General features: G+C 41.8%; 1 protein-coding gene across 3 annotated transcripts in view; it reads right to left on the reverse strand.

Moving 5' to 3' along the window:
* The window catches only part of ARHGAP24 (Rho GTPase activating protein 24), a 185,071-nt gene that overhangs the window by 138,679 nt on the left and 32,605 nt on the right, over nucleotides 1–13,787 (reverse strand). Inside the window, exon 1 of one of the 3 annotated variants that reach the window (XM_019293454.3) lies at nucleotides 800–819. The exons of the other annotated variants lie outside the window; for them this stretch is intronic. Within the exon in view, the coding sequence (XP_019148999.3) occupies nucleotides 800–811 (12 nt within the window). The 5' untranslated portion in view covers nucleotides 812–819. Of the gene's footprint in view, nucleotides 1–799; nucleotides 820–13,787 lie in introns of those variants that run through there. 3 annotated transcript variants of the gene reach the window in all.

Below are 13,787 nucleotides of genomic sequence, written 5' to 3' on the forward strand. Positions count from 1 at the left end.
GCACTCACCTGAAGCACACCTTTTTCCAGTGGTTATTCCTTCAGTCCCTTTGCTGGTATGCAGGAGAAGCTGTAGTGATCTGTTTTGACATTCACTCCCCATTTCTACTTGTGTCTCTTAGTCCTTCCCTTTGTTTTTAAGCACACAAACAAGGCCAAAGCCCAAAGGTTGCTTCTTACCTACCTGGCTCCTAGAGCCTCTGTTCTAAAATTATTTCTAGTCTTTTTACCAGGCTCTAGACGTTAAATGGCTTGTCCCAAAAATTTGGGTTTTCTCAGAAAGGGCTCCCCCAAACACTGGACTCATTTTGAAAGTAACACGAACTTGGACCTTCAAAGCATCATGCAGGATCACTTTCACTTCAGATTGGAAGTCAAAAGACACATCTCCAACACCCTTCCATCAAGTCACTATCTTCAGCATTTTCAGACAGTCTTTAACATGTGAGCTATTCTCTCAGAGAAAGACAGCTTCTTTCCTCCGCCCCAGTTCAACTTCACCACTGTCCAAAATCCAGCCAGACTCACATTCTGAGCTCAGCAACCCTTTCCAAAACCTTCCTTCCCCCCCCTCTCCTCCTCCACATACTGCCCTGAAGAAGGCAGGCAATAATAGCATTGCCTGCAACACTGCTACTGTTTGAGAGAGATGCAGCAATTTATGTGGACTTTTTAAAATTTCACACAGATAACTGTACCCCTTAGGTAATCTCTTCCTGAAGTGATTCAGTGAAGTGACCCCTACCTTCCTGCAACATCACCTTTCGGGTCAAGAGAAAAGGCTGTCTCCCAGTACTTACTTTTGCAGACATCTCTTCTCCTCTCCCAACCCTGACCATCGTACCTCCCAAAGCAGATCATCTGAGTTTTCCTCTCTGAAGGGACCTTCTACCACCTCGCTCCTGCTGTGCACACAGTGGCTGGATTATTAACTGTGTAAGCAGCTAATAGAGAAATCTATCATTGAACCTTCCTGCTGACTGCACAGGCATTAGCGAACGCCACAATGCGCAGCAGTTCTTTTCTGGATAGTATCCATTATTCACAGTCACCCTACATAAAAAGCCTTTATGCTCTTCCTGCATGTTTGCAATGCTTTGGGGACCTGCTGGATGCAGCCCACTGGATAACTGGCAGCAGGGATGCCTTTAGCCAGCTTCATTCTTCAGCAGCCATATGTCCCATTGCTGGCAATACCACCAGTCTGAGAGAAGCACAGGTATTGTTCTAAAAACTTGTTTTACTGTCTGCTTTAACATTATTTTTCTACTGCCAAGTCTTCATTTAGAAGTGTCTACAGACTTTCTAGAGATTCAGAGACCACTCTACAAAAAAGCCTTTTTGGCTCTGTATCTTCCACAGAGCACACGTTCATGAGCTCTGCTGTGAGCTGACGAAGGTTTTAAAAACAACAGAGCTGAAGTCTTTTGTGGGAAAACACTACAAGCCAAATGCTGAACCTAAATGCTATTTGCAGATGCACACTGTGCTCACAAGGTGAGCCAAGCAGAATAATGCAAGCAAATAATTATCCTCTGAAGAAAACAGAGAATGTGAAGAATAGTGGTTAACAAATTAATGCAAGTCCTGCCAACATTTTAGGTCTGGAAGTTCAGCTCTTCCTCCCCACACCTGCTGTGAAACCCTGGTCCAGTTCTCCAGCCTCTCATTTAACACGCTGGTCCCTTGATCTCTGGTTACATTCCTTGAGCCTACACATCACAGCTGAATTTTCTCATACAGCCCCCTCTGACCACTTCACCCTCCCTCCCAAGGTCAAATGCTACACTCATGTCCAAGCTCCCACAGCACCACATTCAAGTCCCTGATCTGAAAGAGACTGCACAGCTCTACAAGCATGTAATAACCTCTCTCTGAAATTACCTCTGCTTGCACCCCCACGACTCTGCCAGCTCAGATCAGACTCTGTAAGCTACAAACACCAACTTGACTAGCTCACATCTCAACTACTACATCCACAAAGCACTTTTATTGCTGCAATCACAGTACTGGGAAGCATCTCCTCTATCTTTGCACCAGGACTCCATTCCCAGAAGCAAAGAGATGGCAGGACAGGGGTGATGGAAATCCATCATCCACACCCTGCAGATGGTCTCAGTCCTGATACATGGATGCTGCCAGAGGAAGCCAAGTGTGAAGAACACTTAAGGGCCCTTCACCCTTGCCTGGCTCCTATTTCCTCAGCCCTGCTCCTCTCCCAAAGCACAGTGCAGTGGGACAGAGAGGGAGAAGAGCAGCAGCACACTGTGGATGTTTAAAGCGAAACAAAAGCAATGTAAGTTAAAACTACAGAATGGACACTGTCTAGCAGACTACATATCCGTCAAGTACACTCTTCAACAGTAGTACATTCTTTTGGTAACCTGAAAGCTTAAGAAGGAATAACATGAGTTCACCTGTGGTGAACTCAAGCCTTTCCAAGTACGAGAAGAGGGTCTGGAAAGCATCTTGCATTTCAGAGTCCTGTAGCATACTGGAGACACACAAGTGCTGATCACTGCCCCGAATGCAAGTCATATAGCTGCCATTACAGAGAACATCACACAGCTGCAACCATGCACTTCTTCTGAGAGCTACTCTAAATGTCTCAGACTTAAGCATATCCATGAAGGAAGGTATTTCAGAAATATTGGAATATTTGGGAGAAATTGTTATTTTTCTGTAACTACAGTAAACACACATCACTCAACTAATGAAACCCTTTTAACTTCTGGAACATGGTGTCTTTGAACAGCCAGACTGGTGCTGCTGGTTTTATAACTAACTCAGTTATACCCGGAGGCAGCAAACTGAGCAGGACCCCCAGCAAGGGAGAAGACCCTGAAACACATCTGTAGTACAAACTCCATACACAACACTGCTCTAGCCAGAACAATACTGCTTCAAGTCAAACAACAAGCACTCACATATACAGCTATTCTGGGTATTTTCAGCAGGACATAACCATAAGATTCAGTGCTGTCATCTTTTGGGAGACCAAGAAAAGCACCAACAACTTAAACCTAGCAGACCTTCATTCTGTTTAATTAAACATTTTATTAGAAAAACTATGTACTTATGTATAAGTCATATTGAAAAAGTCCAAGAATACAGCTGTGTTGTGAATGCGAGCCAAGAATGGGGATCTTGGTTTTGTGTTTTCCTCATGTCAGCTTAACAGCTTAATTAGCTCTACTCACAATGTTAAATACTCTCAGACTGAGAATTAACTCAGCCTTTTGTAACATTCAGAGCAGTAGATGAATTTTTTCACTCAGTTAATTAGATACTTCTTTCCAGTGTAGCAAAAGGACACCAAAATAATGACTGTGTTTACTAAACTAACTGTTACACTAAAGAGGTTAACACAAATGCCAGCAGGCACACTTGTTTGTTTTTAGAATTGGTTGTAGTCTGTTTCATGCAATCACAAACAGGCCTTGTGAGAAAAACCAAGGGTCATAATGCACTGGTCCTAAAATCATGATTTCACACTTGAATAAAATCCATGTTTTCACAGTCCAAACTCACAAGTGCCTTGGGAAATATAAACCTCCAGCTTGCAGAGGAGAAGTGAGAAGGACTGGGCCTTATCTTCCCAGGGAAAACTGCTCCACAGCCACCAGTGGGAGAACACTGATGTTTGCTAGACTTAGGCTTTTTATTGGAACAAGAATTTTAACAGAAATTGAAGACTATTTTAAAGGAAAAAACCTCCCCATTTCCTCTCTAGCATATCTTCAGCATAAAGTAAATGAATCCTTGTCTCCAACTGGCTCAGAACAGTTTGATTACTCATGAAATGCTTTACCTTCACCTTGGTATGAACCAGAGGGTAGAAAATTACCTTATGTATTTCTTCTTATTGTCACATTATAAATACCAAGGATTTACTTTCCTCTGTACCCTCCACCCTCAGCTTACGTTAACCTATTAAAAACCGAAACTAGCCAGAAAATTGTAAGTCAAAAACTTCAGTACATCAAAAAACCTGACACATAGGATCTGTGTGGTTTTTATTTTTCAGCTATGACTTGTACTTCTTCCCAGATACTGTTGGTTATATAAATGACATTATATAAATACTGAAAGAAAATGAAGAAACACACCTGGAATAACAAACAATCAAACCCATGCACTAGCAAAAGGAAAAAGATCTTCTGTTGATCCGAAGGTAGTTAAATGCACCGTGTGTTTTACAGCCTAGACTGTGAATGAAATCTAACACTAGGCTTCTTCAGACTAACTCACAGACTCTCATGCCAACAACATGCCTTCAGGAGCCCACCATCACACAGGTCTTGCAAAGCCTCACCCCCATGTAGAGCTTTTCACTCCAGGAAAGATGCTTGGTGACAGGAGAGTTTGGATACTGCACGGAATTTAATACAACTTCATTAAAGGAAATTAAGCCAGTTTGGTGCACCCGAGACTGAACTGGCATTCTTGAGAGGCACGAAGGAGGTTACAGCACAGCAAACTGCACACTGTTAATCTCCTTTCCTTCCCCAACACCTCTGTGTGCCTCACCCAAGCTCTTCCAATGGCCAAGCTCTCTGCTCTTAAACATCTATGGAAGGAATTGTGAAAACAAATTGATCTCAGTCTGCTTTTGTTCTTTATCCTTTTCAGAGACGTGCTAACAGGACCTGTAACAGACACCAGTCATGCTAGCATTTCTCATGAGGTGTTTTCTCAAAAAGTCCCTCTAGGCAATGTTTTCCCTGTTGAAAGGGATTATTTCTGTAACATGTAAAAGCTGGTTTTTGTAGCACATCATCTGTCTCACCCACATGAAACCAGATCATTACGCAGGATTTAAGAGTATACAGATGAAGAGGTGATACTGCAGTCAAGAAAAGATATTAAGAAAAGCAGTGAAGCTCACTCCAAGACAGTGATTCTGCATTAGAAATTAAAGGTTTTATAATGAAGTGTACTGAGGAACAACTTCATTTGCAGAAAAAAATATCAGGAGAAACACAATATATACATTATTTTCTAAATACATTTTTAGCTTGCAAAAGCTCAGCAGTTTCAGTAATGGCTGGTACACAGTAGGATAGGTATCCTTTCCAAGTCCAGGGAGGGCTAGGGAATCTGACATCTTAACACTAGGCAGTTTATGGCAAATAGTAACTTTAGGAAGAATGGCAGGCTGAAGTTTTTAACAATATCCTTTTTCCACACAAATACTAAACCTCTTCTTCAGATGTGGAGCATTATTTATTGCTCTTTAAGGGAGGAAAAGGAAAGGAAGGAAGTGGGAAAAAATTGGGTCTCTCATTCTCACTGGGCTCCAAAACAGGTAAATAATTCTCTATTTCTTTCAAGAAGTTTCTTCTGAGATCCCCACTGTACTCTGGCAAATACACATATAGTGCCTCATTAAAGCATCAGCTCATATACTTAAAACACAGCCTTGTGTCTGTTTTCTATCACCTGCATGACCAGATCATTACAGTAATGCTCAGTTCATGTCAACCAGCTTCCAAAACACATGCCTGTGTCTATGAAAGTCCTTAGCACTCCTCAATTGCTTGTGGTTATTATTCAAGAGTAAGAGTGGAAACACTGCAATTACTCACTCAAAGCAGGAGCACTTTGTGGGTAGCTCCATAGACTTTTAATGGATTTTACTCTGCAGTCCAAGCAGGAAAAGAGAAAGTTCTTGTTAGCTCAACTCCTGTGCTGCAAGCCTGCTGGAAAGGATGTCCCTCCAGCACTAGAAGTTAATTTAGCTGCTTCTGTTACTATTCAACCCCTGGACTCCCTTCTGAGGCTGCCAACACAAATACCACCTGTGAAGGCCATTCTCATAAACTTGTTCCATGCAAAGGGATTTGAAATGTCTGGCTCAGCTCATCAGGGAACACGTGGCAGCCCAAAAGCTCCAATAACCAACACAGAGAGGAAGGTTCTTCTTGCCCACAGTGTCCATATCAGATAGCACATCTTCACCATGTTGCTGTGTTCAAATTTGTATAGGATTCATGCCATTTTTCATGTGATGAGCGTAAGCTCACACATAAGAGCATTTATGCAGTCCAGCTGAATCAAGTTGGAATCAGTGGACTTGTATGAATACTGCTAAAAATTATTGCTAGAATCAGTTCTCAGTTACTACAGCAACAACATTAAGTAAATCCCTTGGCAATATGCAAGGAAATAAGCAAAGATGCCTGGATTTCTTTATTTAGGGACATTAACTGTGGCCTACACAAGATAACAGAACCAACTGAACTTTTCCACATCTCACATATTCCCTTAATGGCTAATATGCTAAACTAAAAGCTAGCAGCAGCAGCTTCAGGTTATGAGTTGATCAAATGTTACTGAAATTCAACTGTCAGGCTCCAAAACAAAACAACCTCATCTGTTCATACCCCACGTGTTTGTCCTTAAACAAGACAGACTTACCACATAGCCGCTGCTGCCCAAATTAATGGAGCGTGAAAAAAGACCAACTTTTACAATAGTTAAGGTTCCACAAATGCTTGAAAGAGAAAGCATTAAGTTTACTTAGAGATGAATCTGGAGGCTGATTTCACAGAACTTCATCCTATAGCTTCACATGTGCTGTGGAGCAGTATTCACATTAGTTGCTTTACTGCTTTTATTAAGCAAGGAAATATAAAAGAGAAACACCTAAAGCAGACCACTGCTGTCTCACTGAATATGACACATGCCATTACACTGCACTGGAGTTCATAAAACCACTGACAGGATTAGAAATTTAGAATTTAGATCAGTGTCTTTGAGACAAGAAGGTGGTAGTAAGAACACAATCAGCAACAACCATCCAACATAACATCAGGTATATTTTTAAACTATCCTAACACCATCCTTATTCCTCTCCACACAACTTCATTGATCTGTTAAACGTAGATTAATTAGCATCCACCAGAAATGCATTTTTCATTTGGCAGCCAACAGAGAAGACAAAAGAAAAAGACACTATCTCCCCTTGCTTCCCTGTCCCAAACCCTGGCACAAGTCAGAAACAGAGAGGAAAGGAGGGAGGGAGAGATGGTGTGAGCATAAAGGGAAATACAGAGCTCAACGGAGCTACAGCCTGGGCAGCCCCACCACGACAGAAAAGCAGCTCTATACCTGCAGCAGCTTCTTTCACTTGGAAGTCCTGCCCATCCACAAAATGCAATGAAGCACACTAAGGGCTGAACTTCACCATTAGCAAGCTTTTACAAACAAGCCAGTTCCCTCGTCCTAGGAAGGAAGAGGTGGGGGCAGCTCTCTGAACATTTGGACTAGGCAGATGCATTGGCAGCCAAGACTTGAAATTAAGCTGTTGGCCAGTTTACATCTTATTAGAGCGCCTCTCTTTTCCAATCTAACAGCAGGTGTTGGCTGAGTCTAATTACACCCACAGTTTATACAACACATGGTAGCATACTCGGGAGCTTCAGCTCTGAATGCACACACATGGGTCAATGGTGCTGGCACTTTCCATCAGTGCCACGAGGCATTCTTGCTTTGTTCTATTACAGAAATATTTACTGGAACTAATTTCCCAGTTTGGATTGATTAAAGATACAGAGGTCTGGGAACATGTATTTATTGTTCCCAAACAGCTTTGAAAGAGGACCTGGGGCTGTACTGACTGCCACACAAACAGGCAGACTCACATGGGATCATCTTTTCTTTACCATCCTGCATTCTGAGTTTGGTTATAACAACAAAAAGTTCCTGAGCAATGCACAAGTTGAAACACCATGAAAGGTTCACATTTCCCACCCACAAAACTGTCTCATTTCAGTGGATTTTGAAATTCAGCCACTGAACCTGTTTTCTGAGGCCTGAAATGAGGTAGACACGTTCTCAGCTTGGCACAGCTTGGCGTGGCATCTAGGCCCAGTGCTGTTTTTGTTTTGGGGCAGGTGGGTGTCAAAATGCATTAAAAAGGCTGATTATGGAAAAAACAAACCTTTAGTTTTAGTTTGAACTGAAGATCTACTCAGGCAGCCAGCATGCTGGTGCCATGGGCAATAGGAAGGCAACCATTTAATCTGTTATTTTCCAAGCTGTCAAATGAGATGGAGACACTGAATGATATTAGGAAACAACATTCATACAAGCTGGCCCTTTATGAATGTTACAGGCACTCGGAGAGGAGGGGAGCACATCCACTTCACCAGCCAGTGTATTCAGAGGCAAAGGAAGACCCAGGGGAAGTGGGAGAGAGCTGGAGCTGAAGAAAAAGAACAGCAGCAATGCAAGAAAGGTAGACTGCACCTGAGAGCTGTTTTGAAAACTCAGTCAAGTTCGGGGAGCATGAAAGGCTGCAAGCCCTTGGGAATGAAGCATGCACAAATTTAAACAAATTGGTGTAATAGCAGGATACAGCAGCTTGCAGATGTTGCCAGTGCAGTCACAGCAATGACACAATTGCTACATGCAAAGCTGACTAAAAGAGGCACAGAATACGCCTTGCATTGCACTCAAACCTAAAATCCATCTTCACAGGGGAACTGAATTTTTAACTGCATAAGCTGGGGCAAAGCATGGAGCAAGAACTGCCTCATTTTGGCACAGACTCCATAACCTTGCACAGTGTTTAGTAACACTCCTGCAATTAATGTGGTAGTTAATGCTGAAGGTAAAACCTTTTTTTATTCCCATGAAAAATCTTTAAGACTCCTACCGGGCCAAGCCCAAAGACTTGAAAGTTTTTAAAGGAACAAAACAAAGAACATCTACTGAAAATTAAAGTTTTCTATTTCTTTCAGATCAAAAATGCAAAGGGGATTAAAGTTGGAATTTGATCACCTCCAAGTTGAGTACCTCAGTGATGGATCTTGTTGCTATTTGTTTCAGGCTGAGAACAGAAATTCAGTCCTGTAAATTTGAGAAACCCTTCCCCAGCAACAGAATAATGGCACTAGAAGTACCCTGGTTTCAAATAAACTCAGCCTTATCAGACTAATCTCTCACGGACAGAATTCCCATGGGTATCTACTGACCAAAGTGTATTACACCTTTAAAAGCACTTCTGTAAGTCATTGAAGTAAAAAAAAGTGTCTCTACGAGTAAGTTGCTGAAACCTGCAGCGTTAAATTACTTAAAAACTAATAAAGGTATTAGAAATAGCAGAACTTTCTACTGTATGTAGAAGTGAAGACCCATCCTTTGATCACCCTCCCTGTACTCCAGAAATTTCACTGCTTTAGTTGCAGAAGCCTGTTTATATTCAACTAACTGAGAAGCCATTCCCAGAACATCCATTAAAAGGGGCCAAAGCAGTTTTGGGCCTTTCCCTCCACTTTCCGCACGGAAAAGCCACTGCTGTAGCAGCTGACTGCATCAGAAAGATCAGGCTTCACATTGTTTTGGCTGCTGCCCTACCATGTCATACCTGTTTCTGTCTCAGACAGAAAAAAAGCATAAAACTCTGCTACTCACAATCAGACAAGACACAACTGCTCTTGCCTCGTGTGAATTGCTTAAGCAGTTAAGTTTTCTCTTTAAAACTTGTGAGATGTTACCGTCAGTGGACAGAGCTCAAGAATGAGCAGCAAGGAAAAAAAAGCCCTTGCCACAAATGGAAAGCTATGTTACACAGAGGCTTCTCTTCCGTAACTAAGCACTTCAAAAAACAGGAAGTATCATTATACCAGGAACACGTGGCTAACAAACAATCTGTTTCCACTTTGCACGGCATGCAAAACTGCAGTGAGCAGTACCTTACTTCAGACAGCTTACACAAAGTCAAAAGCCATGAAGACAAAGAAAATAGAGGTAACACTCAGACTGACCTTTTAAAAACATTCATCTGAGGTGTGTTGGACATCCTTCCATTCCACTGCATTCACGTGAGCCATTTAAGGTGTGCCTTCTGATGGATTTTTTCATGGAGACTTTTTGTTTGTTTTTTTAAGTTCCATATTCACCACTATCCAACAGCACAGTGTCTTTCTGGTAAATAGTTTGATATCTGGCAAACTGATCATCACTACTGATGTCAAGAAAATCCTATTTAACTTCATCCAGTATATTAAGTTTCTAGTGAAATTCCTGAGAAACATCTTTCTCTATCAACGCCCCACATTTGTTGTGACACCTGCATAATTTCACTTGATTAAATTCTCCCTTTACAGTTTACAGAAGGTTTGCACAGGCAAGGGTTCACTCTGCAGCACATGTCCATCCAAAAACTGTATCTACTTTCCAAGTATTTTGCCTATAAATTGAAAAATAAAAAATCATTATCAGTGGCTTGGACATTCTTTGCTGTTTTCACATCAAGTCCCTGAACTGACTTTGTGGATTTTCAAGCCAAGGCCCACAAAGCCAAGCATGAAAGGACTTGGTGCTTCACAGCCTTCCCTCAGCAAGACTGAGAGGGCTGCTCTTAAAAATCAAAGCAAAATCTACTGAGAAGCTGTTTCACTTGCTGTGCAGCTCCTCAGTATTTACACAACAGCTGGTTCTTGTTTCTTTCCAGAGACAAGGACCAGAGTGGATACTCTGATCTCCCCGACTGAAAATGCTCTAGGCAGCAAGGAGAGATCACAGTTCTTGTGATGCAGTTCTCAAGTGCACATACAATTAGGTTTTTACCCTCCACACAGAAATGTTATCCACTCCCTTTTAACTTATAAAAAACCATGATGCTCAATCTTTAATCATATTCAATACTAATATTGAAGGATTTTTCCCTGACAGGCTAAGATACAAATCATGTAATTATCATAGTAATTTCTATTTACATTCATTAGAAGCTAATTTTAATTTAAAAATGCAACTGTAATTAGTCAAGATTTCCTATTAATGCTACTAAATGGATTTATTGGTCAATGAAATTTTTACACAAATTGCATTATATGGGAAGCACTGAACCTAGCAAGAGACACAAAGAATAATCAAGAGGGGCTTCTACAGGTATGTTAACCAAAAAAGAAAGGTCAAAAAAGGTGTACCCACCCCAATAAACAACACTGGTAAACTGTTAACAACAGATCAGGAGAAGACAGAGGTACTCAACCTGTTGGCCTCAGTCTTCAGGGGCAACCTCTCTTCCCACACCTCTCCAGTGGAGGGACAGCAGGATGGGGACTGGGGGAGCAAAGTCCCTCCCACTGTAAATAAAGATCGGGTTTGTGACCACTGAGGAACCTGAATGCACGTGTCTGTGGGACCTGATGAGAGCCTTCCCAGAGCCCTGAGGGAATTGGCTGCTGTTGGTGCCAAGCCACTCTCCATGACACTTGAAAAGCCGTGGCAGTCAGGTGAAGTCCCAGGTGACTGGAAAAAAGGGAAACTTTGTACCCATCTTTAAACAGGGCAGGAAGGAGGACCCTGGGAGCTACTGAGCTGTCAGCCCCACCTCTGTGCCTGGGAATATCATGGCACAGATCCTCCTGGAAGCTGTGCTAAGGCACATGGAGGACAGGGAGGTGATTCAGGACAGCCAGCATGGCTTCACCAAGGGCAAACCCATGGCCTTCTGTGATGGAGTGACATCATCAGTAAACAAGGGAGGGTTATAGACGTCATTGATTTGGGCTTCTGCAAAGCCTTTAACATGGTTCCCCACATCCTTCCCTCTAAACTGGAGAGAGATGGATTTGATGGGTAGACTGTTAGGTAGATAAGGAATTGGCTGGACTGTCACATCCAGAGAGTAGTGGTCAAGGGCCCAGAGTCCCAATAGACATCAGTGACAAGAGGCTGAAAGTGGATGATCTTTAAGGTCCCTTCCAACCCAGGTCACTCTATGATTCATTCTGTAATTATTCCAGAAAGTAACACTTTAAAATATATTCTGTTTGTACATCAGAGAACATCTTTCCCTTACAGACAAAACAGGGACCTGTACTTAAGATTGCAGCTGCCACTTAACTCGCTTTCAGTCAACGACAAATTCAAATGCCTCATCTAAGACTGACATTTTTGCCCTTCAGTCTCCTGTCCCATCCCAGGGCCTGTCTAAGATACTGGGAGCCACAGTGTATTCAGTGGAATACTTTCCAGCAATACTTGAGCTGAACAGTTAAGAGCTTATAAAGAACTTGAGGATAAAAATTGCATGGCAAAATGTTCAGGATGGGATATAAACGGAAACAGCAGATCATTGTCAGCTTTCAGGCATACACCAAGTGTTTCCTGAAGGCTAATTCATAGCTTTTCAAGATCTCTCTGCTACACACACCTCAAACTCAAGTCCATAAACCAAGCTGAGTCTCAACAACATTAAAGAGGTAACTAAAATGCTGCTCAGACTGGACGAGCTTGTCCATTCTTGTTCATTTGCAACCTAATACAAATGATGCTCCATCAGTACAGGTTACCAAGCTTTCCTCCCACCTCCTCAATAACACGAGGAGAGTGAGACAGCAAAACTGCAGAAAGGAGACAATGCTTCAAATCTCCCTTCTGCTGCTCACAAAACCACAGAAAAAACATGACGTCTCATGAGCAGGCATTGACTTCCCCCTCCCATCTTCAGTCAAGAGCGTGTCAACCCTGACATAGCTGGAGAAGCTAAGCTAGGAGAGAAGAAAGGAAGAAATGAATTTTCATGGGCTGCATTTAAACAACAGCTGTACTGTAGAACAGGGAATGCTAAATTCTGATTTCTTTCAGCTGCCCCCATTTCAAGCTTGGAGAGTTGACCTTCAGGTCTAGCATAATACCAGCATCCTACAGCACAAAACAGTAAAAAGAATTAACAAAGCAAAATCCAGTATCACTCCCAAGCAGCAGAGATAGCACAGATTTATCAGAAATCAGATTTTATTCCTTCACATGGCTTGCTCACTTACTTGTTAGATTTTTTTTTCCCTGTGGAATTAACTAGATTATTGCTATCCATACACACATCAGTAAACAGAAACGCCATCTTTGCCAGATCCTGAGAGATATTTCAGGGATATCAGAGCAAAAGGTAGATGCTAATTTATTGATAAAACATTACAAGGGAAAGATTCATGTGTTTGACGATAACAATCAATCAATGACAATTCACTGACCTTGACTGTAAGACTAACAGCTGTGCACTGCTTTTTCTTCTGTTGTTCTTCACTAGCTCTGTGTGCCTATAGGCACAGGCTGGCAGAGGCAATTCCCCACAGTCACACTGACAGCTGAAGACTTTTAAATTTAATAGCCTTGATGCCAAGGAGATGTACACAGACTAAAGCCTATGTGGTAGCTATCTCTATTATGAGCAGGAAATGAGCCTGCTTCAGGAATTCCAAAGCATTTACTGATGGTTGAAACACAAAATGTTCCTCCTTCTCTTTACTCCCATTATACACAGTCACTTGGAGAATAAAGTCTGCCAGATCATATTTTTCTGAAATTCAGCTCCATTCACATCTCCCTAACTTTCAAAAATACAAACACCATGGCATAATATCTGTTCTTGACTGAACAGAAGCCAAGACCAAATGTTAAGCAGACTGGTGCTCAGGACACCCACTGAATTTGCACCAGAAACTGGATTCTGCTTTTCTCTAACTCATATTAACATGAATATGAGCTATGAACATAAGGTCACTGCTTGTCTTGTCCTCTCCTACTGTAGTTCTTCCACCGTCTATAAATATATATATACACAAGGTGTGCAATTAGAATGTTCCTCAGTATGAGCAATCACTGCTCTGCCTCCCTCCAAACACAACCAACCAGAAAGCAAAATAAAACCTAAAATCTGATTTGGAAAAAAAACCTCATTAAGTTTCTTCCATTGTATTATTGTCTAAAAGAATTACTGCACATCTGTGAATTGTACAGACTGTACAAGCCAGTAGTAAACAAAGAGGTATT

The sequence above is a fragment of the Corvus cornix genome, chromosome 4 (assembly GCF_000738735.6).
Source record: "Corvus cornix cornix isolate S_Up_H32 chromosome 4, ASM73873v5, whole genome shotgun sequence".
Taxonomy (NCBI): domain Eukaryota; kingdom Metazoa; phylum Chordata; class Aves; order Passeriformes; family Corvidae; genus Corvus; species Corvus cornix.